General features: G+C 36.1%; 1 protein-coding gene across 1 annotated transcript in view; it reads right to left on the bottom strand.

The window, feature by feature from the left end:
• The window catches only part of ABI3BP (ABI family member 3 binding protein), a 265,954-nt gene that overhangs the window by 76,528 nt on the left and 162,553 nt on the right, over positions 1 to 26,873 (bottom strand). The window contains exons 32-46 of the mRNA XM_065913797.1: positions 24,934 to 24,993; positions 22,320 to 22,379; positions 21,432 to 21,518; positions 20,057 to 20,116; positions 19,149 to 19,232; positions 16,082 to 16,141; positions 15,225 to 15,308; positions 13,559 to 13,615; positions 12,454 to 12,513; positions 11,708 to 11,788; positions 11,058 to 11,105; positions 8,707 to 8,781; positions 7,743 to 7,799; positions 6,506 to 6,553; positions 3,607 to 3,681 (exon numbers count right to left, since the gene is read on the bottom strand). Of these exons, the coding sequence (XP_065769869.1) occupies positions 3,607 to 3,681; positions 6,506 to 6,553; positions 7,743 to 7,799; positions 8,707 to 8,781; positions 11,058 to 11,105; positions 11,708 to 11,788; positions 12,454 to 12,513; positions 13,559 to 13,615; positions 15,225 to 15,308; positions 16,082 to 16,141; positions 19,149 to 19,232; positions 20,057 to 20,116; positions 21,432 to 21,518; positions 22,320 to 22,379; positions 24,934 to 24,993 (996 nt within the window). The remainder of the gene's footprint in view (positions 1 to 3,606; positions 3,682 to 6,505; positions 6,554 to 7,742; positions 7,800 to 8,706; positions 8,782 to 11,057; positions 11,106 to 11,707; positions 11,789 to 12,453; positions 12,514 to 13,558; positions 13,616 to 15,224; positions 15,309 to 16,081; positions 16,142 to 19,148; positions 19,233 to 20,056; positions 20,117 to 21,431; positions 21,519 to 22,319; positions 22,380 to 24,933; positions 24,994 to 26,873) is intronic.

Raw genomic sequence — 26,873 nt, 5'->3', positions numbered from 1 at the left:
GAACGGAATAGCTGGGCTCACGTTCTGTGCCTCCCGCAAATCTTAGGCTGTAAATAAACCTTTAAATGACATGTTGACAAACTCAAACTGTCTTTCCACAGCTGTTCCTTTGGAGTAACAAGGTGCTAATGTAATAGATTTTTGTTTTGTTTTGTTTTAGTCCTGGGGGAGCGGGGGAAGAAAGGCCTACTTTATTTATATAGTTCATTTTACAACTACAAAAATGCTTCCATAAAGATTATGCCCTTTGATTCTCACCATAATGCTGAGAGGAAGGAATGATCAGCTTCACTTTGAAGCCAGGCTGGAGACTATTGCCTGGGGTCATATGGTCATTAAGCACCAGCCAAGACTTGAACTGAACCTCTAGGTCCAGACATGATCGCTAGATCCCAGCTCTTGGGTTTCCTATATCCCAGCTCTTCAGGTCGCATTTTTAACTTGCTCATTTTTTAGGTGGACGTAATAAACCTGTCCTAACTCAAAGGGTGACTGTGAGAATTAAGTGTGAATGTCAAAATGATGTGAAAGCTATACTCCTATAAACATTTCTTTCCACTTTTGGAGAAACTTTACAAATTTGACATTGAAAGATTTGAGTATATTTTGCTTTTCGCATTGCTTGCCCCCTCAAAAATTAGGAGCAATTTTGATGGTTATAAGATTTCTAGATATAAAATTATTAATAACAGGATTGTTCACTATTACTTATGAACACAGGAATCTAAAAATCAAACCTATATTTAACGATAAAATATTCTTGATGATTTCTTCCAAGTTTTTGATCCCACTATGTCTCCAAATGCCAAATATAGTAAACTTAAATTTTGCTATCTAATCTATCAGCATAATTTAAATATAAATAAGGCAGCATGCCCAGTTACAGAATTTCATTCTGAAAATCATGATAGATAAACAACTGCATTGCTCTTTAGGTTGTACATGCTATGTTGGATGATGGCCTTATAGCCCAACAATAATAATTTGCATTTGGTGTTGCATATATGAACAGAACATTCTCTCATTCAAATAGCCTTTTGCAACAGCTAGCCAGATGTAAGGGGGAAAGTACTATGAGAGTTTAAACATTTGTCGTTCAACTATTGAGTGATACACATATATACACATGAAACATCCTTGAAAGATTATAAAAACCTAGGGTATTGCTGGGATCTATTAAGTAAAGCTCATATTCTCCTGGGTAAGAGAGATCCTAATTTCACCCACTTTTAAGAGGAATATGTAGAATGAACAATTTTCCGAACCGTCCCCTTCTATTAGGCCACCCTGACAAAGTTGGAAGTATTTGGATGGCAGCTACTTTCCAGGGGAGATGCTGATGGACTGGAGTTTGCTCGGTTGGGACAGAATCAGGATGCTCTCTTACAGTCTGCGGCCACTCCAGGGTTTCAGAGCTTGAATGGAACTACTGAGTGTATGCATCTATCCATTCTGAAGTTGCTTATCTTGTCAAGAAAGGTTAGCTAAAGGTCTAAATCAAAATCAAACAAGGTTGAAACTTAGAGTGTCATAATTGGAAACTAGAGAAAGGTCCTGACTTACTACATCGATTTTTGTAAGTACAGAGCACAGCTCAAAAAGATAAAATAATGAGTGCCTTCCTTCTTAGTTCTTATCTCCTTTACTTTTTATAATGTTGCTAACCAGGGCTTTACAGCCTCAATGTTTTAACTTCCCACACATCTTATTTTTCATCTCTTCTCTTACTTTCCAGCATTCATTGTTTTATGCTTTCTTATCTCTTTCCATTTCTCCTTTTCCTACTACATTTATTCTATTCTATATATTCACATAAAAGGTTGAGAACTTCCTTTCATGACTTTATCTGTTGATTTCTTAAAATTAGACTTTAGTTTCCTATCCACAAATTTAACATACTTGCTTTTAAAATTCTTTTTCTATTTATTTTTACTTATTCACTAATTCCAATTAATTACCCCAGCATTGCTTATATATTAATATTTCAAATTTATTTCCTGTTATTTTTAAATTTTTTATTCTTTCAGATGATTGTTGCCTTGATACCTTCATATACTTATGTATGACACCCATATTATTTTTAAGCAAATTTTTAGTAATTACATAAAAACACATTTTAAAATACATTAAAGCAGATTGAAAATCATTAGCTAGATGTGGCTCCCAGGAGTTTCTTTTAAGGAGTTTTTCTTTAAAGAAAAAATAATGGGCAAAATTTCTCTCAAAAATATAATGGAAAATGTTAACATCTCTCTATGTTAATATCTCTAATATCTATGTTAATATCTCTAATAATGTTAGAGATATCTCTAATCTCTCTAATGTCTCTCTAATATCTAATATATCTCTCTATGTTAATATCTCTAATAATGTTAATAATGTTAATATTCAGGATCATTCCCAAATCGAACAGTTCTTTTTTTCCCCTTCAGTAGGGACACTGAGGTGTGCTAAAGACTCCGGGGTGGTAATTCAGAGCTATTACCTGGGTCAAGCATAATTTTGATGCTGCTAATAGTTTCCTTTCCCCAGATCATTGGTGATCGCTAGGGTTCCTTTCCAGGACCCTGGGCAGGTGCTCTTCATATACTCTTTGGAAATGGGCCATGTATAGACAAATTTAAATATAGATGATTGGCCTAGGCTGTAAGTACCTTGACCACAGAAGGCCGAAATTTCGTTTCACGTTCCCAGTGTGTAGCACATTGCTTGGCACGCAGTCAGCATGCAATAAGTGTTCGTTGAGTGGCTAACTGATGAAATGAACTAGTTAATCAGCCACCTAAGGATCAAGGGTGAGGCAGTTTTAAATGAGGAGGGGGGGGACAGGAGGACTAGTGGCGGAGACCAGGCATGACTGGCTGTGTGCTGAGAGTGGAAATGTCGGGAAAACTGACGGAGTCCAGGGGCTGGATGAGGAGAATAAAAATTGATGCAAAATGCTGAGAATCTGCAACTGATATAAATGAGAAACCAAAAGGAGGGAAATACGAGCTTTCTTTGAGGTATGTGAGGTGTATGGTAGCCTGAAACGTAGATCTGCCAAGGCCATCACAGGAAACGAGCAAGATCTTGGTTGAGAAGTCAGGGTTAATCACTCAAGTGAGAACTTCCATACTATTAAAAAAAAAAATAGTTTACGATGACTCCTGTTTAGCTCCTTTCCAAAACTCATAGCAAAACAACCAAAGCCATATTATGTAAATATTTTATAGAAGAAGATACATATTAAAAATCTTCATGACCTAATGTTAAATAAAATTGACTGAAAGGCCAAAACATAATTAGGGGACTGGTGGGTGAAGGACATTCAAGGACCATGGAAGGGTTTCTCAAACTAGGAGAAGCAAAGGGAGTAGGCAGGCTATTTTTTTTAAGAAATTCCATATTTCTCTATCCCCTTCTCAAATAACATGAGTAGGGAAGCTTTTTGGAATAAACCACTTTAATACTATATTTTTTGATAAAGTCTAAATATAAATATTTATTAGCTTTCAAAGGAAGACTTATTATATAAGGGTTAAAAACCTAACTTGCTATATAATTCAACAGAGTAACTCCGCAAACATCAAACTTTTCAGGCCAGAATATAAAATAAACATTTACCTGATTGTGTTTGTGGGATTCTTGGATGTGGAGATGTTTTTGGTTTGGGAGGAGTTCGTGGTATCTGCTTGGAAGCTAAAAGAAAGGATACAGGTTCGGAGCTCTTGAGCTTCTCAAGAATAACAGTACCTAACCTTCTAGGATCTCAAAGACGTTTGTTGAGTGACTGAAGATGTAAATATACAGCAATTAACATAATTAAAGCTGGCAAAGAGCAATAGAATATAAGAAGATAATTTTCTTATTATAATAGAAAACAAGAAGGTACATTAGCTAATATCTAAGATACTCAGCTGGCAAATGAAACTGTTGAAATTTGGGGATTATCTTCTTCAAATACCTATTAAATAGGCTAAAAATAAATTTCACAATAAAATAATTCATCCTTATTATAAGTTCACATTGCAGTATCAGAGTATCCCAGTATAATATTTTAAGTACAAAAAGAAACAATTTCTTCTAAATAAAAAGCACGTTACATTCCACATATACCTAGAAGGTGAATATGTCTTAATAAGAAAGTTATGGAAAAAAATTAATCTTGTTAAACAAAACATAATTTTTATTGGTCATATTGGGGAAGAAAAATTGAACAGAAATTGAAAGGATGTATTATTGAAGGAAGTTATCCTTTTGCTGGGCAATTCTCAAAAGAGTTCTAGGACATTCAGTGTAAAAGTCAGTTTCTTCACTAAAAAAAATTAAAAGTTTATCCTGCTGGAGGAAAATAATGATCAAATGCAAGGTCACAGCTTGTGGAAACACCTGTTTGGTTGGATGAAGTGTATCTGAGATAAAGAGAAACAAGAAAAACAGATGGTTTCCAAGGTCATGGAGTTTCAGATCCTTAAGAAAAGCTTGCTGAAAGTAAGAGTTATTAGATAAAAGAAGTTGAGTCTGTAGAGACTTCTTCCTGATAATTTAAATATACAAAGCGTGCAATGGTTTCAGGGGAATCTTCTCACCTGTAGAAAGAGGGACAAGATATGTTGGAGATTATACTGGCTTAGGAGCCAGAGATTAAGAACTCACTTTGCTGATCACTTGGTCTACAACCTCGGATTCTTCATCAAAGGTAAAGGGTTTTTCAGAACCCTTCCAACCCTACAATGCTATACTTGTACAGTTTTCTTAGTCTTATGATATTGTGACTCTGAATTGCTTTGCTTGCTGAGGTTCATACTGATGGGTTATTTGCATCCTTGGGGTATAAGAGACCATCTGTAGGTAAAGGTGTGTTATGAAGCAATTCTACAAAAAATAATTCAGAATGAGATTGGTATCACTGGTAGTATCTGCAATTAAATATTTCAATCATATTAATAACCACAGCTATTAAAAAAACTTGAATACGTTAGCGATAATAGACACAGATCCAGTTAATACAGTCAGTGTGGAATTTTGGTAAAATTAAACTGTAGAGTTTAATAGTCAAAGTTTAATGGGGTATTCTGAGGACAAGGAATAAAATTAATATCCATATCTCCTTTGGAAATAGAGCCATATAAAATAGATTCATGGCCATCAAAATACAAGTTTGAGCTTATATATGATAAACTGCTGTTCTGAGGGAGCCTGTAGACACTGAAAGACTTTTTTCCTTGTAAGAAGAAGTACATTTAGCTGTCTGCATTGATGCTTTGTTTTCCTACATCTCAAATTCTACCAAGGAAACCCTTATGACTTGCCAACCAACTGGTGTGATTTCAGTTTCTCTTATTTGTATCCAGTGAAGTGGCCAAGCTGCCACAGGAAGGAGCAGAAGAAAGTATAACGTGATAAAGTATTTAAAACTGGGATAGAATATAAATGTTCTTCTCCAGAAATATTTCTATTTTCTATATGAAAGACCTGTGGAATAGCTGAGAGGCGTGTTTCAGTTAATCCTAAATGATACTCACAACACCACTATGGGACTGGTTACAGGTTATGGATAGAAAGAGGAATGGGGCATCAGAAAGGTAGGATCGCCCATCAAAGACTGGGGGCAGCAATTAGGCTTCCAGCAGATAGCCATAGTGCCCAACTATCATCCTCCTGTTCTTTAAGTTCTGTGAACATTCACCTTCTACATGAAATACACAACAATACATTTACCCAGTGTGGTCTGAGGCTCATCTGGGTTGGGCAGAGTTACAGTTTGGGGAGGCAGAGGTGATGTTTCTACAGCAACTGAATGAACGTACTCAGGGTTACTATCAGTGCTTCATGCACCTCTAGTACAGAAAGGATGGTAACAAGTAGATTTTACAGAAAAAAAGAAAATTGCAGTAAATACTACTCTTACTTCTTAATAATGTATTTAGTTTAAAAACTGCTTAGAGATGCCAGGTTATCAAATACTTTCAAGGTAAGCAATATCCTTACTTTTTAAATCATCACTCCACACTAGTACCTCCCCCAATGATGCTAGAAAGATATGTTCAAGAATAACCATAAAACAAAGTAATAAAAACTGTTAAAGCATAAGCCATTCAGCACCACTGAATTTTGTTTAACAAAGGAAAAAATCAAACAAGTAAATCAATGTGATGAAATAAATGACTGCTAATGAAGTGTGTTGCTAGGGCAGAAGGTATAAGTGGCTCATCATACAAAAATACATTATCTGAAATATTCAACATAATACCAAAACTGGCAGAATGTTCAACCTTAGGAAAAAGATGCTTTAGATTTGACAGTTTCGGTGACTGAAATAGCGAGAGGCCAAGATCTAGATACAAAGCTCAATGAGAGAAGACGCTTTTTTGGACAATGATTATGAAGAGAAGCATCTAGAAAGAAAATTTGACTGTGATGAGGAAGAATGATGTTGCAGCATGGATTCACAATGAAGGAGAACCTGGGTTTTCTGGTGATGGTGACAGTGAGGACAAAAGCTGCCGGGGTGCATCATTACCTAGGGTGGTCTCAGGTGGTTCAGACACACGTGTAATAGATTCCACAACTGTATCAAAACAAAGGAGAACAATTTTAAAAACTGTAAGATGTTAAACTGCAGTCAAGTATTTCTTCCTTGAATATCAACCACAGTCTCTTGGGAATCTGCATCACATTTTTACAGATAGGACAACAGGTTAGGATAAGAAAAAAGCCATCTAAGAGGGAGGTCGTATTCTATAATCCTAAACCTCCAACCAAGATTTATGTTTTAACTGTCATTAACTGTCAAGTGTTATTATGCCTCAATACACAGACACCACAGAGAAACTGAAATTTATTTCTGTATTCAGAGTCAATTATCATTTTCATTTTAGGAATTCAAGGATTTTAGAAGCTATGGCTCTTCAAAGCTAGTGAACTGTAGAACAAGCACCCCAGCTTGGACTTTCATTTTCTATGAAAAGTAATAGATACTGATTAAAATATTTTGAATAAAAGAATCAAAGCATGAAAACCTTTACCACCTTCTGTCTCTGGCTCCTCTGGCCTGAGTGGTGCTTTGGGGGTGGAATAGACATAATTACTATTTCAGTTGGTGCTAGAGAAGAAACCAAATGGTGGGTTAGCAGTGGGCAGCCCATAGCACCCACTGTCATGGAACACTGTTTAATTTGAAAACAGAGGTTAATTATCCTAATTAGATAATCTATCCTAGATAGATTTGTGAGAATAAATAACATTTAGGGAGAATATGAAGATGACTACAATTTAAGAGGGCGGAAACGAAGGCAGTGTGCAGTGTGGAACACACACACCAACGCACACACGAACTAGCATGATCTACAGCAATTTCCACCTGGAGCAAAGCAGATAACTTCATCTCCTTACATATTTTTGTCTAAGGATTCCAGTGAGAAAAAGACATAGAGTGAGTTCTTTGAAAGCAAGAGGATGAATCCCAAAATGAACATGAAAAATAGGATGTGCACATTTGCATTAAAAGAGTGCTCAGAATATTAAAAAATGAACTTTTGCATTCAGAGTCAGAGGGAACTAGGTGAGGAGATTGTGAAACTTGCAAGGCAACATAGCGTGCACTTGCACAGTGTTTAACTGTCAAGATTCACTGGATGAGCACAGGCAAGATGTGAGAAGCCATGAAATGCTACGAAGCGTGAGGACATCCCAAGATGACTTCCGCAATGTGATGGAGAAGCACATATACCTGACTTCCCATTGGGGAACATTATTACCTATAGCTTCCTTTGATGACTCAGTGCTAAATGTAAGCAACTCCAGGACTTCAGAAACTAGCAAAAAACACAAAATGGTACAATTTATCAAGGATGACTTGTTGCAAGCATTGAATCAATTCACACAAAGTATTTAGACACGTGACTTGTACTTTAGTCAATGTAAGCAGTTATTATAATAACAACAGTACATTAACACTAAAGTCCTATTAATACTACTAGTACTAACAATAGTACTATTAACCCTAATAACTGAATTCATAATTCTATAAGTGCTGTAGGTTATCATTAACAACCATACCTTATTCCATCAACATAAGCATCAAAATGCCATTTAGCTAATTAAGAGATATACAAAGGGGATGAAAAGAAATTATAATCCCGTTAGGAAAAAATAAAGATCTGGTGTTTCAATATAAATGTCAGAGGGTTGCAACAGCATTAATAAGCATAATCTTAAAAATTTGTTTTTAATTTTGAAGGGCAATAATGTTTAGGTTCATACTAGGTAAGGTGAAATTTTGTTATCTTCACTGAAGTGAGAACTTTCTTTTTTCTTAAGGGTCACAACTGAATGAGCATTCTTTTCACACAGCAGAACACAAATTTAGCTTACTACTAAAGAGAATCACAAGTTTGTAACTTAGTGAAAAATAAAGGTAAAGAATAGAATCAGTTCTTCTAAGTGGTTTTGTTGACTACTTAATCAGATATGTGATTATTCTGTTATAGAGTAAACCCAATGAAATGAAGGTAAGTATTTCTATACAGTTGAATAACAATTAATATGAAAATAATGTATTACTAATTTACACTTATTTGCAATCATAGAAAGAGCAGGTACCATATATAGGGTTGTTAAATGCGTATTCTTTTGCATTTTTCAATGTGTGGAAATACAATACTCGGGGTGTGTTCCCTGAAGTACAATGGTGTATCCAGACAGATTAAATAATCTATTTACCAGGCTGACTTTGTGTCATTTCTAGGCTTGCTGATGTCACTGGCTTCAAAATAAGAGTTTGCAGTTCAGTGGGAGCTGAAAGAAGAGGGTCTAAGTTGTCAAACTAATTATGGATAATTTATGTCATAGAATTTAGACAAAGGTAGCAATACAAAGACCTCCAGAATCACAGTGTTATGAACAGGCATGCAGAGTTTGCATTATTTAAACCAGAGATTAGCAAATTATGCCCCCCCAAGCCAACCCTCTTCCTGACCTGTGAACTAAGTGAGTTTTACATTTTTAAATGATTGAAAAAAATTAAAAGAAGATGATAATCTATGACATGTAAAAAATGGTATGAATTCAAATAAAGTTTTGTTGAAACACAGCCACACGTACAAACTAAAAGGACTCAAGGCCAAGATGTAAGTGATATACAAATATGCCTTGAATCATCTTAGTTTGTATGTGTGGCTGTGTTTCAACAAAACTTCAGTGGCTTCAAGCTACAACAACAGAATTGAGAAGATATAATAGAGACTGAATGGCCTCCAAAGCCTAAAATATTCACTATCTAACTGTTCACAGAAAAAAAAAAATCACGGATTTACTGATCCCTGATGTTAATTATCCTTCTAGAAAAAGCAACAGCCTATTTGGAAAAGTAAGGGTCTTAAAGACTATTGTATCTGAATCTATATTTCCACAAGGGCTTTCTAAGAATTTCTTACAGCTGATTTCAAGACAATATTATCAACAAAATATTCAGTGTCATCTAGGAGTATTTTGTTCTATGTTCCAGTTTGACCACCCCCTCAGGAGCCATCAATATATGTCAAAATGTTTTATTTTCTTGTTCTCACCATTCCAACCACCAATTTAAGTCCTAGTTATTTCAAATCTCAACTATGCCCTGTAAGACCACAGAGAACCTTGACTACCTTAAATGTTTTCTTTCTATATTTTTAATCAAACAAGCTTATACTTTTTTATAAGCAAATTATCTTTCATCTAAGAAAAATCCAAGGCTCAATTCTTCGCAATTATATTGTACTTTAACAGGTAAAACATGCCCTTACATTTTTATCTCTATCTCTGTTCCACACCCAGCTCTGCTCAACTACTAACATGGTGCTGGGACCACAGGGGGCAAGGAAATGGTTGTTTCCCTAAGACAAAGAAGCAATGCTATTTTTAAAAGGAATTAACGAAACAGAATGCTAAGAGAATTGAATAAGATGCATCTTTTGTTAGAGACAATTCTTATGCATTTGGCTACCATATAGATCTCCTCCAAGCATGAGCATTCTGGTCCATGTGCAATTGTAGAAATGCTACTTTCTCTCTTAGACGGCACAGAGGTGGGAAAAGTAAGTTAGCAAGCCATATCACTGTCACTCTTGGGACCCAACTGCATTGGGCTGGAAGGACTTCTTGAACTAAAATCCATAGATTTTCTTGGTTTCAACTGTGGAGCTTTGAGAAGTTTAAAGTTTGTAAGAAGGATGTTCCCCCCAGCCCATGTTCTGAAACTAAAGGAAGAAAATGTTGAGTTGCTATTGCATTTGTAGGTCTAAAAACCATCAACATCGAATGTGGACAAATGTTTTCTAAAATATTAGATTTTCTTGGCTTTACTGCCTAAGTTTGAAAATTTTACTTTACTGTCCAATTTGTTGCTTATCACTGAGGACAAATGTTTTCTAAAATATTAGATTTTCTTGGTTTTACTGCCTAAGTTTGAAAATTTTACTTTACTGTCCAATTTGTTGCTTTCAGAGATAAATAACAAAATTTGTTAAAGATATAGATATTACTATATATAATTAGATACTCAGAGAGATTCCTACTTAATGATTAAGAATCAATATTAAACTGTGGTGGAGAATAAGGAATAGTCAAGTTCATTAATGATGGGTAAGCCTGTGAATTACATTCACTAGAACTGTCTCTTCCAAGAAGCAATCTTTTAAAAGTAATTTAATAGGGAAATCATTCCTTGAAATAGGAAGAGAATAATGAGAATATCACAAAAAAAATCTTAGAGACTGGCTCAGAGAAATTTCATGGTACTTAATTATCACCATTTTATAGATCTACATACCAAATAGAAGGGGAACAATTTGGGCTTCAGACTCTTCAGTGAATCACATAATGAAATGCTAAAGGGGATTTCATGGCAGATAGATTTCCTCACCTGGATCCAGGGACATCTGTTACAAATAACAGGTAGCCCTTGAATTAAGAATCCTGACTACTTATAAGATGAAACATGAAACAGAATTACAGCAGCCGTCAAAGGAAGCAGGAGCAACTCTGGCCATGATAGTGATGGGCTGGGTTTTTAATGAGGTCACAAAAGTCATTACCTAATGTTGCTTCTGAAGCTTCAGAGCTATGAATAACAGGTTCAAAGCCTGTAGCAGAAATGAACCAAAAGCAACAAGAGGAACATAAGAAAGTTTAAACACACACATAGAAAGTCTTCATTTTTCCTTCAAAACATTAATTTCAAATGACAACATTTTTTTAACTTTTATAAATTCAGAGAAAGCAAATAGTCTCTGAGGCTAGGAGCAATTCCTCGCAGAAAGTAGGTACAACCTTTGAACTCTGCTATGAATCTTAGTATAGTCAACATGAGACTGGCTTAGGTGTTTGATTTTCTGATTCTAATATGGAAGCTTGCATTGGAAAATCTGTTTAGGCAATATATGTTAAAAATATGTGAAAGGAATTTGTTGCATTTCTTAGAAGTTGGGAAAAAACCTATGGTTATATACTATAATAGATCATGTGTGTTTAACTGTAGGTGTATCATGAATAACTATGTGAGTATTGCTACAAATAAAAGTGACCAAGAACTTCATCCAAGAAGCAATTGCTAACCATACTTCAATGCCTCAACTCTTAGGGAACATGAAGTCTGTTCCTTTCCATCAAAGGCACTGCTTTGGGGCCCCACATGGACAGACTGCTAGGGTTTACCCCTCAAACCATGGAACAACAACACATTTACCCAATTTGGTCTGAGGTGCTTCAGGGCTTGATGTGGTTTTAGGTCTGGGACGTGGACGACGAACTCGTGTTGTTTTATAAGCTGAAGGAAGAAATATTGGATTATTATTGGATTATTATTATTCTAGTGAAGGTGGTATTGGGAATAAGGTTCTAGATTTTCTAAAATATGTTTCATTGAAATTTAAGGCATATATTTTTAAGATCCAAATATTTTTGCCTATTTTGTTCATTATTTTATCACAAAGAGTCTTGAGGTGAAACTTACACATAAAATTAAGTCAAGAAGAGGAGTCTTATAAATCTCTAACTTTAAAAAAGGTAAGGACTATCATCAAACCACAGATAGTTCACAGTAAGATATTTAAATATTCCCCCAAGCCATGGAACTACACATCGTTATGTTTTAGTTCGTCTAGAGAAGATAGACATTCCTGACTGCATTTGAAGCTCAGCTTTAAAAATGAGCCCCATTTAGACAAAAGTAGTACATGATACAAATTCAATTAAGATTACAAAGCAGAAAAATACCCTGGCCTAATCCCATGCATATCTTTTAAAACAACAGAAAACTTCTTTTAGAGTCATCAATACTCTTATTGAGAAGAATAAACATGTTGCAGAACGGCAGAGGATGACAAGATAGTCTTAAGAAGCTAGTGATAATGTGATGACGATGAGGATGATGTTGATAATGCGTTGATAATGGGCAGGAAAAAAATGTTGTGGAACACAGGGTATCATTACCTAATGTTGTTTCTGGAGCCTTGGTTGTACGAGTGACAGGTTCAATGACTGTAGGAAGAACTAACCAAAAACAATAAAATAAACCAAAGAGATTTCAAAAATGTACTTGAAGACTAAATTCAGAAGCTACTTTTTAAGCTTCAGGACAGAGAGAAAAGAGACACATACTTGTTCTTTGCAGATCTGACCAAATTATGGCCAATATCCATTAACCTCATAAGTCAGGTTATGCACTCTGTTCAATATCACTGTGGTCAAAAAGAAGTTTTGATGTTTGGTTATCTGACCCTTACTAGTATGGAAGACTTTGCTAGATGAGCTTTTTACACATTTATGAATATAAACATGTTAGACTTTTCTAACTACTGGAAATAGCATTTATCAGTCTATTTGCACTTCTACACAAGTTAACATATAAATGTCTAATATTTTGTTCACTATTTCAATAATCATGGGTATAATAATGAATTCACATGTTCAAAAGTATAAGGATCAACGTAAAAAATGGGGCATGCTCATCAAAATTTCAAAGTGGTTCTTTACTCAGTAAAAGACAAGAAACTCTTAAATCCTGTTAAAGAAGGAGAAAGAATCAGCCTATTCTGTCATAAAAGCCCATCATTCAAACTTTTAAGATTTAGGCACGTTCAAAAATTTGACCATTATCTAAAAGCATTATTCCTTGAAACAACAGATTCACCAGTACAATCACACAGATCCTAATTCAATAAAAAGTAACGCAATAAAAAACATGGCATTTCTACAATTGATGAGGAAAAAGCAAGTGAGAAGAATAAGTGATAAATGGGAATTCACGTCTGAAAGAAAGCTTAATAGTCAACACTGTTCAAACAAATGTACATGATCACATGACAACGTTGAGTAGATACACAGCAATTAGTATATACACAGTTCTCTTGGAGTCAACAGATGACATAGAGCTTAGCATAATTACAAGAAAAAGATTGTAATAGAAGGACAATAGAGGGGTTAGAAATGGCTTTAAGATACAGGAGAACCTGTATCTTATACTATCATGGTATGGCTATAATGGTATGACAATGAACAGGAAGAGTGCCATTTGAAGGACACACATGCTCATTACCCACGATTTCTGGAGCTTCAGTTCTAAGAGTACCAGGTTCAAGATCTGTAGTAGGAACTAGTCAAAAACAATGAAACAAACACTTGTGAAAAGTCAGCAAATTAAATCTTACCAGTATAATATTGCTTCAGAAGGTACAAAACAATTTGAAAATTTTTTTGAAATCACATACTTGTTATTTAATGATTTGTAGATAATGTAGATAATGATTTATCTACCAGCTAAAGCCAGGTAGATATTCTTTTATGAGATAGTCATAGCATACACAATCTGGTAAATATCTTCATAAAGCCAACATGAGTTTCTCCTAGGTATCTAAGTACCTAATTCCAATCATTGTAGAACACTGATCTAGGAAAATTATCTAAACATTTTACCAAATATGTACTTATGTAACTGTTCTGACAAGTGTTGACTTTTCTGTGGAAGCTTTAAGAAAAACAACATGTCTAAGTTCTCATCACCAGGAAAAAATATTTTTCTATGCTTTCATCTATCTATATGAGGTGATGGATTAAACTAAACAACTAAAGCTGCTGTGGGAATCATCTCACGAAGCACGCAAGTCGAATCATTATGCTGTATGCCTTAAACTTATACAATGCTGCATGTCAATTTTCTCTCAATAAAATTGGAAGAAAATAGCGTGTCTATATAAGCATGTATACAATAAGTAGATTTTGTGTTTATAGACATGGAAAAGAATTAAGCCAAGTGAAGCATACAGATCTTGTTGAGAACAGCTATTTGGAAGTAGGCTGAGACCTTGTTTGAGGCAAAAGCACTCAATAAATCAGGATATAAGAACGAATAGTGTGTGGGGTCCAGCAGAGCACTTAACATGCTCTGTTCTAATCATAAAAATGTTGTACCCTGTATAGGGGGAAGAGACCATTGCAGGAGAGGCTGCTGATACTTTTGGGTCAGATCCAAACTTCTGAGTCATACTTTCAAGGACTTTCTTCAACTGCTCTTATGGACCCTTCCAAACACAGCACTCTTCATTACTGCTGAGCAGCAGAACCCCCCTTCACTCAGAAGTCTGTGCTCGTGGGTTGGTCTCTTCACCTTTCTTTTTGCCTCAGTCTCCATGATTTTAAGACTTCTTACTTCTGTCCTTCACAGACTTTTCTCCCTTTCAGCTGAGAGATGTTTAGAACCCCTGCATAAAAGAACTCTGTTTGCAGAGACATACTGCCTAGGTTCAACCTTTTAATGTTTCACACTGAGGCGGGTTCTGAATTTGACTCTACTCCAGACTGAGAAGTAAGAAGTCGCTGCCTTCTCTGATATCCTCACAGCTGTTGATGGGCTGTGGGGACAGGTAAGTTACTTCATGTGTGTTTCTTGAAATAAAAATGATTGGTTTAAGACATTTTGTCTTTAAGTGCAGAGTGGAGTGGAATGAGAAAACGCAAATAAAGTACACAGTACATAAAAGAGTAGATCCTTATGCAGAAGGCCCAGAGAATTCAGCTATCGCAGAGTCCCTCCCACCCCCTCATCACATTTTCCTTCGCTAACTCAACAGCGGGAAGCAGCGGCAGGTCACTTCCTGCCTTTACCCACACAGGGCTCACATGGGCTACCACTCCCACTCCTGGATCAACCCCAGACTCTCCAGAGCTGCAAGGACTCAGTCCTTTAATGAGAAACCCACATTTACCCGGTTTGGTTTGAGGTGCCTCAGGAGTTGTTGTAGTTTTAAGTTTGGGACGCGGACGACGGGTCCGTTTTGATGTTTTAGGAGCTGAAGAAAGAAAACCTTCAGTTACTTCAGAGTTCTTGGTTCAGCAGCTATGGGTAGCAGAACACAGGTCTTCAGATTTCCTACAACTTACTAGATTTCCTCATATTTTAGGAAGTGCGTCTTTTAAACTTTTTAATTTGAAGCTTTCACCCTTATTATAATAGTATATTTTTTTTACATGTGGAAGTTTACTGGGAATAAGTCATATATGAAAGTAAGTTATTCATTTAAAAAGAAGAATCATTCAAAGAACTCTTTTTTGAGTTAAAAAGGACAAGAGCCATTGCTAAAATATTATGGTGGTGGTGATGGTACAAACTCTTCGATGGTTTACTAAAATAAGACCATGTCATCAACTTTTCATTAAAGAACAAATATCATATAGACAGCTAAAAAAAAAAGAAAAAAAAGAACTTTAGATCCACAAATAACCCCCTTTTCTAACTTTTGTTAGGGTTACAAGAATTGCTTTTTAAACTCAACTTAAACAAAACATTGGTTAAAAACATATGCAACGGCAAGAATAATTTCAGATGGTTACATGTATAACAATTGATCTGAGTTAGCTTCATGCATAAGCTCTCTTAGAAACAAGGGATAACTTGTTTTAAGAGTCAGAGTCTTCTGAACTTTCAGGATGAAGAATATCATGGAGTGATAATAGAGGATGATGATATAGCTTTATGAAGCAAAAGAACCTGTAGCTGTGATGTTGATGGAATGGGTCTGACAATGAGAAGCAAAAGCACTTACTGAGGATCACGTGTTATTACCTTTTGTTGTTACCCAAGCATCAGTTCTGAATGTAACAGGTTCAAAGTCTGCAGTAGGAACTGACCAAAAGTATTAAAAATAAAACAAATGATTGTTTTAAATAAAAGAAAACTTAAAACATTGACTGCAAAAAGGATATTACTAGTGTAACATTGCAAGTTTTAAAAACTCAAACTAGAAGGGTAAATAATTGGTTTTCTAAAAATTGGCCATACCTAAGTCAGGTACCTATTCTCTTAGTACTCCTTTTATTATCTGATTCTAAATTAATAAGCCAAAGTAGGATGTTTGGGTATTGGTAAGGACCTATCTTTGGAAAGAGACTGAGGCTTCAGCATGATGAATGAGATTGGGTATCTCTCCATATTAAGCAAAGAAAGAACATGTCTTCATGAACAAAGAGGAACTTTGATAAATACTTGATCAAATCTCAATGGCTTCATCAGGTGCCTAAAGATCTGCACCTTGGGAGTCTGACGTAGACCAAGCAGGATCTAGAAAAGCGTTGAGTAACACCTTGAAATCAGATATCCTTTGTATTATATTACAGTTAGACTTTCTCCTTTGATTGGTCTCTACTTATATCCACCCTTTCTGATTTTATTCTTTTCCATTTTTCTACTCATCTATGTCCCACGATGATTTCAAGGCTCCACTTTATTTATTCTGGGCACATTCCAGCTTTCATTGTCAATGCCCCTGAACTGTAATATTCTCCTACAAAATCAGCAATACTGAGAAAACTTTCTTTTCCCAATAGAGAAGAAACAGTGACTGCTTGGAAACTTTCAAAACCAGGGTAAATTTTAGAATAACTAAAATAAATTTTTATATAATTTTTCAATCCACATAAATCTTTCATTAACCTCTCTGTAAACTGCAGAGGAAAATAGTGAAGGCTTTTAATATGAAGTTCCCCACAATCAGATTTCAACCTTCAACTCATGGTGTAATCGCTGTTTTCCACAATCACAAGTCCCTAAATTTCATCTGTAACAAGAATGAGATAGTTATACATCAACAGCGCACAGTCTAAATCTGATGAGTAAAGTGCTTTGCTTGACCTATTTGGTGTTTGAAAATTGGGATATTTTACTGAAGAAACTAAAACTTTGGAAACACCCTAAAAAAATTGGAAGGTCTAGAAATAGTCTGCATGGCAATAATTAGCAAACCTAAGTCACAGATGAACTGTGTGGATGAGGAGGGAATTTTCTTGTTTGCCCACGTCTCTGCTCCTCTATACTGTCTCATTTTTAGTCCTTTTTTCTCATTTACAATATACACTTGGTCATTATAGACATCTGAATTTTCCCATCATGTACTTTTTTACTTTCTTGTCTTTGACCCTCCTTTCTGCTGTTCTCTTTTTTCCTCTCTAATGAATGCTTTCTTAAGTTACCTCTTTTCAAAGGTTGCCTCTTTTTTTTTATATAATTATTTATTAAATTGTACATATAACTTTTATAATCATTAGTAAATGTATATGATTCATGCATTTTTTCCCTATGTTTGCTATTTTCATAATAAAAAGAACAGTAAGAAAACAAATATTTATAGATAATATATAGTATATATAAACAAATATAACATGGATAATATAAATGGTAGAAACTGACATGAAAAACTTTATAACATTGACTACATACATATTTAAAATTATTTATAATATATACGTATTATGCAGGAGACCCGGTTTCGATCCCTGGGTTGGGAATATCCCTTGGAGAAGGAAATGGCACCCCACTCCAGTTACTCTTGCCTGGAAAATCCCATGGATGGAGGAGCCTGGTGGGCTACAGTCCATGGGGCCACAAAGAGTCGGACACGACTGAGTGACTTCACTTTCTTTCTTTCATAATATATACATATAATGATTGCTAATGTATATACATATATATATGAATATATGATTGTTAAGCTCAAGGCAACAAGTATCATCACTTTTTATTTTTTTGCAGAGAAGAATGCATTTAAATAAGAAATTAATATCAAAATGAGAAATTTATATCAAACATAGTTTAAAAACTCCAAATATTTGGAAATTAAATGTCCACTTTAAAATGATGGCTGTATCTAAGAAGTCATAACAAGGAAAAGTAGAAAACATTTTTAACAGAATAAAAATGAAAAGAGAATTTATCAGAATTTGTTGCATGCAGTTGAAGCTGCTCAATGCAACTAAATACAATGTGGAAAGCTGAATAAGGTATGAAAACAAATATTAGACACTAGCATAAAATTCTGTGAAACTGGAACAAAATCTGTACTTTGTAATATTGCTTCACATATTAATTTCCATTTTTTTTTTAACAACAGTATCATAGTATTTCTTTATATTCTCAGAATTGGATTAGAAGTTTCAAGTCTCACATTTTTTTAAAATCACTAAAACAATAAGCTCTCTAGACTTTAAGCAGTAACCTAGTAGTAATACTAGATTCCAGAGTAAATGGAGCTATATCAAAGTTTTAAGTGAATATAAATCAGAAATCTAGCATTATGTTCATACTTAGTCAAATAACTAAGGCTTCATTCTTTGTAAATTTATCTTTCCCTGCCCTGAAGATTTATGTACCTAGCAAATCTTGTTGATAGCACCCAAATATCAATCTTATATTTTCATAGATGTGTATATTGCCAACTTCTATTTTATTTACCAAGGAAAGGCTTTTTGTTCTTAACTGTCTTGCAGGTTTTAGGATGAAAACACATCTTCCACAACTGATACAACAGCACCTTTGGAGGCTACTGAAAGCACTTAGTGTGTATCAGTTTGAACTGAATATGCCTAATTTTTCTAGAGAAGCTTTCCTTTCCAAAGATAAGTGGAAGTTAACAAAGTGTACAGCAACAGAGATTTTTACAGAAGGAGTGTGAGGCATTCGGCTGCCCAACAAATCTCCCCCTACTATGCGCTTCTCATTAACTCTGCAGTAGGAACTGCAAATCAACACGAGCTGTGTCTTTACTCTCTGGGGGCACACCGGTTACTCCCAACAACTGAGAATACTCGTCACCCTGTTGGGTTAGGTTGTTGGAACTCTAAGCCAGCAAAACTTTTACCTGGTTTGGACTCAGGAGCTTCAGTACTTGGTGTGGTTTTTGGTCTGGGATGTGGATGAATTGTCTGTTGTGATGTTTTAGAAGCTGAAGGAAGAAATTCTTGGGTTATTACATAACAACATTACCCAGGGTTCTGGAACCTATGGGAAGCAAAAACATGACTCTAGATTTTCTACATCTCATCAGATATTAGATATCATTAGATATTTACCTTTTTAGCTTGAATTTTTGTCACATACATAAATTCCTTTTGTATCTTCTTTTATCATAGAAGACTTTTTGAAGACAAAAATCAATTTTAATATAGGAAATAAAGATTAGTAATTATAATCAAACTCTCCTAGAGCAGTGTGGTTGGGCAACAAAAAGGTTAAGGGCTGTTGCTCAATTTTAATAGATAATGAAGGACAGTCAAACTAAATGTGAGGTTTATAATTTAATCTTTCAATCTCTGGTATGTGTTCTATGTAACTATTAAAAAAGAACACATTACTACCTAAATAGAAACAAAAAACAAAATACTACGCAAATAGAGAAAGGGTAGAAATGTAGATGTGCAAAGAATGGATCCTCTTGGCCCTGTGAGAGTCATTGTTGATGGCTTTGTCTGTCTAGACAAGAAACAGATCTGTGATGTGTTTGCAAACCAGTTTTTACCATAAGCACCGCTTGAACAAAACACAAAATGACACAATTTCAAGCAGGTCACCCAGCAAATATCTTAAAGCAGGCTCACCTAGGGCTAATTCTATTAAAAACAACTGATAATTTAAGAGTTTTCAATAATTTTAAGAAGAATGTAGATAAATATAGATAAAAAATAAAACTACTGTCACATGGAGCAAGATGAAACTCTGAGTCCAACAATAAGCAGGATAAGGCTTGTTGAAAACGCAATGTATCATTACCTAATGTTGTTCCCGGGGCCTCTGTTCTAAGAGTGACAGGTTCAAGGGTTGTAGCAGGAACTGACCAAAAAATAATACAGTAAAGCAAAGAGATTTAAAAATACATGAAAAGTTAGAACCTTTGCACCCCAACAAGATTTGCTTGTATATCATTCCTTCCACAAACAAACAAACAAAAAAATAACAGAGAAAGAGCAGATGACTGTTCTTTGGCCAAGCAATAGTTATGGTCAGTCTTAGGCTAAGCCTTGAACTCATCTTGAGTCAACATGAAATTCTCCTAGGTTTTAACTAATGGATTCTAACCAATATGGAAAACTCTGCACTGACTGGAAAATATCTTCAGGCATTTACCTAATATACAATGAGAAAAAAGAAAAAGCTGTCTTTGAAGTAATCTGATCAACCTGTACTTCAATAGAAGCTGAAAAGGAGCACGTATGACGTTTAGGTTAACATGGATATAATAGTGTGTACGTTTGAAGTAGATACTAAAATTAACCATGGAAGTGGATGGTGTTGGTCCTGCCAAGAGCTCAGCTATGGAAAGAGTCAGAAATTTCTGTTCAAATCATGACACATAAAAGAGCAGGATAAAGTGGTCACTCAGTCTGTAATATTCAGCAGAGCATCTTTCTGGCCTAAGCCTGGAAAAAATGGAAATCAAAGGCTGTTGACACCTTTAGAATCTAAGTTCCTGAATCAAGTTCTCTCAATCCTCTTTCAATTGGCTGGATGGATCCATCCTAATGTAGCATCACCAGTCGCCCTGTTTTGACCACTTGAAGTAGGATAGTCTGTCCTAGGCAACTCCCCACCCCACCTCTGCCTCCACCACCACACGCCTGGTCCTTCTGCCTTGGTTCATGGTTCCCTCCACGTATACAAGTCCCGTAGTGGGCCCAAACCTCGAGGGCCAAGGGCCAAGTCCAGCCTACCTTGATTTTTGTCTTTATCTCATGAAAACATATGCTCGACTTTACTGTTTTACAAGTAAAAGAAGTCTCCCACATCTGGAATATCACCCACAGTTGCTAATATTGATCCAGGAATTTGCAAGCTACTTTCAATTTGTTTATTTACTTGAATGGAGTATATTGGCTCTGCTAAAGAAGTTTTAAGATCTGAGCAGAATTTTATAGTAAAAAACTTACTAAATGTATATCAAAGATGACAAAGTTCTTTCTCTCATAGAAAGAACTAGGGATGCTGGCACCAACTGTATGTTACACAGTCCTGTCCTCCTCGACACCAGGTAGAGGAGATATTACTAATGCTATCTCATAACTTCATACTTAGAAAGAGTAAGAGTTTTGGGTCCCCACTGGGACAGGCTACTAGGGCTCACCCTTAAACCAACAAATTGCACATTTACCCAGTTTGGTCTGAGGTACTTGAGGGCCTCGTGTGGTTTTAGGTCTGGGACGTGGACGACGAGGTCTTTTTGATGTTTTGGTAGTAGCTAAAGAAAGAAAAGACTTATGTTATTCTATATCTGATGGCTCTGGGTACTGAGGAGAGGTTTTTCTAAAACCTGTTAGATTTTTAAAAGTTCTATGAAACTGTAGTCTAAAATTTTCACTCTTTTTATGCCAACGCATCATTGAGGGTCAAGTTACTTATTCAAGGCGTGAAAATTAGCACTTGTAATCCGATACTCACAGAAGTCCCTCTCTGAGGGAGAAATGAAAAGAAGACTCAATTCTGGTGCAAGGGAAGGGGAGGTTAGGGTCACACTAAGGAAAAGGTTTACAATTAAAATTTCAGATTTGGAAAACTTCCTATTTGTCAAATTGGTAATAAAACACGCCATTACTTAAAACATCAGCAAAGAAGCAAACATACCATGCAAATAGTTTTGTTTTGTTTTGTTTTTAAATCTAGAAATGTAGAAGATGTGCAAAGGAACTTAAGAGTAGCTGTTATTGCTCATCAGCCTGGAGAAAAAAGAGATCCAAATTTGTTTTCAACTCAACTTTAACACAGAACACTGCTCAACAAAGCACAAATCAATGTGATAATTTCAAATGCACCACATGGCAGGTAAATCTTTTGAACTAAGCACATGCCTGCTCTCATAAAAACAACAGGACACTTTTTTAAAGAGACCTCAGCACTCTTCAGATGTAGGAAGTGATTGAATCGCAGGAGAGGATGATGATGTCATTTTGTGAAAGAAGAAAAAGCGCATGATGAGGATGGAGACTGAATGGACTGCACCAGGAGCAATGAAAGCACGAGGAGAGAGGCACAGAGTCATTACCTAGTGTGGTCCCAGATGTCTCAGGTGGAAAAGTGACAGGTTCAAGGCCTGTAACAGGAACTGAATAAACAAGAGAGAGGTTTGTATTTTTTTTTTTTTAAATAAAGTCTGAATAGCTACAACATTCATGTCAAAATGAATCTTGTCAGTGTAATACTACCTCTAGAATACTTTTTAGAATTTCTGAATGAAGGATGTTAAGGACTGAATTGCATCCTCTCAAAATTCATATGTTGAGGTCCTAAATCCCAGTGTGACTGCGTTTGGAGCTAGGGCCTTTAAAGTTGCAGTTAAGCTTAAATGAGGTCAAAAGAATGGGACCAGAAGCCAGTAGGACTGCTGTCCTTACAAGAAGAAGGAGAGGCATAGGGAAGCTTTCACACACAGAGAAGCCCATATGAAGACACAAGCCACGGAGAGAGGCTCCAGGACATATTAAACCTGCTGATGCCTTGACCTTAGACTTCCAGCCTCAAGAGCTCTTGTCTAAGCCACCCAGTCTGTGGTATTTTGCTATGGCAGCCCCAGCAGACTAACAGAAAGGGAAACCAATTGCTGTGCTCACACTTGGCCAAACTGGAGTTAGGGACTTCTTCATCTCATGAGATAGCCATTACCTTTGGTCTCTGTTTAGCCGCCTAAGAGGGAAACAGTTCTTGTAATTAGTGAATGATTATCTGCATCTGCTCTGGTAGACTTTAGGACATTCTTAGGTATTTAGTAAATATGTTTCTAACAACCTTCAAAAAGCATGTGAAAAACTAACCTGTACTTTTGTGGATGCTGAATAAAGAAACTGTCTACTAAGTTATCAAATTATGGTTGCAGAAAAAGTTCCTAAATAACCAAGCAACCATTACACAAATAGCCCAAAATGGCTCTGATAATATTGCTGAGAACTGAGTTCTGGAAAGATCTTATGATTTCTCTCCAAAGAAGAAGACTGGATAAGGGGCAGTCACTTAATCCATGGATCCAGTAAAGCACCTATACACTCTCAGCACAGGGAAAACTATCCAAGTGTGAGAAGAAGAGATATTATGATGCTCATAAGAAGAATACTAGTTTTATCCAACCTCGCATGGTATTGTTCAAATGCATCATCCCCAACCAAAATGCTTTATTTGTCACATAGTAAAAGCAGGATCTCTGCTACCTCTGGTTGCCTCCACACATATCCTTTTTTTCATCTTTGTTCACTCTCACTTACCCACTTGTGCAAATTCTAATGTGACATCAAGACCCAAACTCCTCCTCTGCTCTACTGAAGCCCACATTTTCAACTTATTAAAGATCAGCCATGCAAGTATGAGATGAAAGAATTTGGGTTCCCTCCACCAACAACTAGAGAAGAACTATAGATCCAAAGTACCCATTTTGGATTACACACTGCCCATTAAAAAAGCCTCGCTATAACAAATCTATACTTAACGTTTGTGTACCTAAGAAAAATCTTGAATTTGCAAAAACACTCTGCACTGTTCTCATTCTCTAGGATGTTCACATAGGAAAAATGTTTGTGCTCAACTAGTCTGCAGACTGAGAAGCAAACCTGTCTCTTACTACCCAGACTTGGAGAGAAGATTATGTATCTTCCAAACAAGAACTCCTTGCCAGCTCTGCAGGCACAAGGACTCTTCATAGTTTCCTCACTAGGAGGTAAATAGGTTTCCATTTTCAACCAGTGGCAGGCTACCATGCTCCTTAAGTCAAGAACTCTTTTGTTTTGCTTTTTGTCTGGTATAACCTCCACTGCATCTGGACATGAAGCAGTTTTAAGTTTGTATTGTGAATGACATGTCTATTGGGATGTTTTGGGAAGTAGAAAAAGATAAACTTGTTACTTTAAAGCTTATGCTTCTGAAAATCACAGGTTTTTGAAAAAACCTTCAAGCTTTCCAAAGCTTGATAGATTTTCTTCAGTTTCAAGAAATGGATCTGTCTAGGGTGAAAATTTTGCCCTGGCTATGTGATTATATCTTCCTTTGTTATTGATGACACTTTGGGGAAAAAGCTGATACATAAAATGAAGATAACAATTCAGATGGTCAAGATATGTATTTTTATCACATTCTCCTAGACTGCATTAAAAAGATTGATTCATTTCTAAACTATGGTGGAGAGTAAGGGGGTGTCAGATTCAACTTAAGGATGAGGCTTACTATTTAAACTTATTAGCCTTGATCACGTTACCTGGTAGACAATTCACTACAAACATATCACAGAAATGTTAAAACAATAACAACAACAACAAAACAGGCAGATAAAAAAGGCAGGTGTACAAAGGATGTATAAAGGAACTTCAGTGTCACAGCCTGGTTAGCAAAGATCTGGATCAGGCGCTCTAATAAATACATGAAATTTACCTAAACAGAGAACTCCAGTTGAGCTAAAAACATAAACTGGCATGAAAAAATTTTTAAATATGTTACATGACAGGAAGATATCCCAAACTAGATCCAGGTATGGCTCTCTTTAGCACCAGAGGTAACTTGTTTTATGCATGTTTTCCTCACAAGATAAAGAATGTAACTAAATGGCAACAGAGTAGAATGAGCAGAAGTTGGACAGTGAGTAAAAACAGCTCTTGCTAAAGGTCAGAAAGTGACATTACCGAATGCTGTCTCCGGAGCCTCTTTTATAGGAGTAACTGGTTCAAAGACTATAGCAGGAACTGACCAAAAATAACAATAAAAAAGAAATGTTAAACATTTATACAGTCTCAGAGGGGTATGATTTATATGCACTCAGTTCAGTTCAGTCGCTCTGTCGAGTCTGACTCTTTGCGACCCCATGCACTGCAGCACACCAGGCTTCCCTGTCCATCACCAACTCCCACAGCTTGCTCAAACTCAAGTCCGTCGAGTCGGTGATGCCATCCAACCATCTCATCCTCTGTTGTCCCCTTCTCCTCCTGCCTTCAATCTTTTCCAGCACTCAGGTACCAGTTTATCACTCAGGAAGGATTGTCTTTGTAATCAGATAACTGTCCCTGAAAAGTGCCTGTGAAATTTCTCATTCTGTGATGATCCTAGTCTAGGTATCAAAGTAGACTGTGCCCATCTTGCTAAAACTGATCTTTGGAAAGAAACAGCAAGCTTTGCCCAACTGGAGTACTTCAGAGAGCAAGATAAAGGGCAGCCATTCAGTCTGTGGTTTAGCTGTATCCTCTGTCACGTGCCTGGGGAAAGCCTGCCATACTAATTTCTTACGTGAAACTCAAACTCCTAAGTCCAGCAGTGAAAAACCCTTTTCAACTGGCCCTATGAACCCATTCAGTATAATAGCAGCTTCAGTATAATGCTCTGATCAGCACTTGGAAGCCTGACAGAGAAGCCTCTGTCTCCTTTCACTGGTCTCTAGACATTCTGCCTTTCTGAACTTCTTCATCCCCTGCTCCCTAGCCATCCAAATCTATCACAGTTTGAGTGCTCAAGTCCTTCTTAGCTACTCTGGTCCACTCTGATTCTTTCTTTAAATTACACATTGACAAACTATGGCCCATAGGCCAAATCTTGCCCATAGCTTGCTTTTATACAGCCTGTTTCCATTTTTAAGTGGTTGTAAGAAAAAGAGAAATAGATATCAGAGACTTCCGGGGCCACAAAGCCCCCAGTATTTACTAAATGTTCTTTATAGAAAATACTACCAACTCCTACCTGGATCTGAACTATGACTTATACAAGCTAGACAATTACCAAGAAATAATCTATTTGCCCAAGTATGTTTATGGCACAGCTGTTTCAGTCTACTACACACATTCAATATATAAAGGATGAATAGCATCGAATGACAAGCCAATGAAACAGACATTTAGAGAGAAGATTCTAATTCACAAAGGGGAAGGGATTCAGATACCACCTAAGACCCATCCAGCTATGCTCTGCCTGCCTACTGTGGGGTGAAAGCGGCTGCTGATCCCGACTTGCCCCTTCACTTTCTCTAGACTCCACAGGGATGGGCTCCAGGATTCCTTCAGGGCTCAGTGTGGTTTTAGATTTGGGATGGGGATGATGAATTCATTGAGGCACTTTGGGAGCCAAAGGAAGAAAACTTCAGGTTAATAGAGTGGTTTGAGTTCCAGAAGCTGTGGATAGGATTATACTTGCTATACTTTCTTGAGTTTCAGGAAATTTTTCTTTTCTTTCTTTTTTTTTTGAATTTTTTTTTTAAATTAGTTGGAGGCTAATTACTTCACAACATTTCAGTGGAAATTTTTCTTTTGACTTTGAAATATTTGTCACTGTTTTTGATTATCACCTCTATTTATCAATTATATTACTATGAAAAACAAAAATCACATAGAAATATTAGTTGATATACCAAGGAGATCCTCAAAAGTGATTTCTAAATGAAAAAAAGTTTCAAAAACCTACTGTGTTATGGTGATGGTGGGAGAGGGGTAGGGTGACTTTATACTAATGATGGGACACATAATTTCAATTTACTGGCCTTGGACATATTTTCTATTTCACTCCTTACTGAACAAAAGACCATATCATTGCCTAAAATGACAACATAAAATCACACAGGTTGTAAAAATGTAAAAATTTA

This window comes from Muntiacus reevesi, chromosome 21, assembly GCF_963930625.1.
Source record: "Muntiacus reevesi chromosome 21, mMunRee1.1, whole genome shotgun sequence".
NCBI classification, from domain to species: Eukaryota; Metazoa; Chordata; class Mammalia; order Artiodactyla; family Cervidae; genus Muntiacus; species Muntiacus reevesi.
This window is presented reverse-complemented; position numbering and strand designations above follow the sequence as displayed.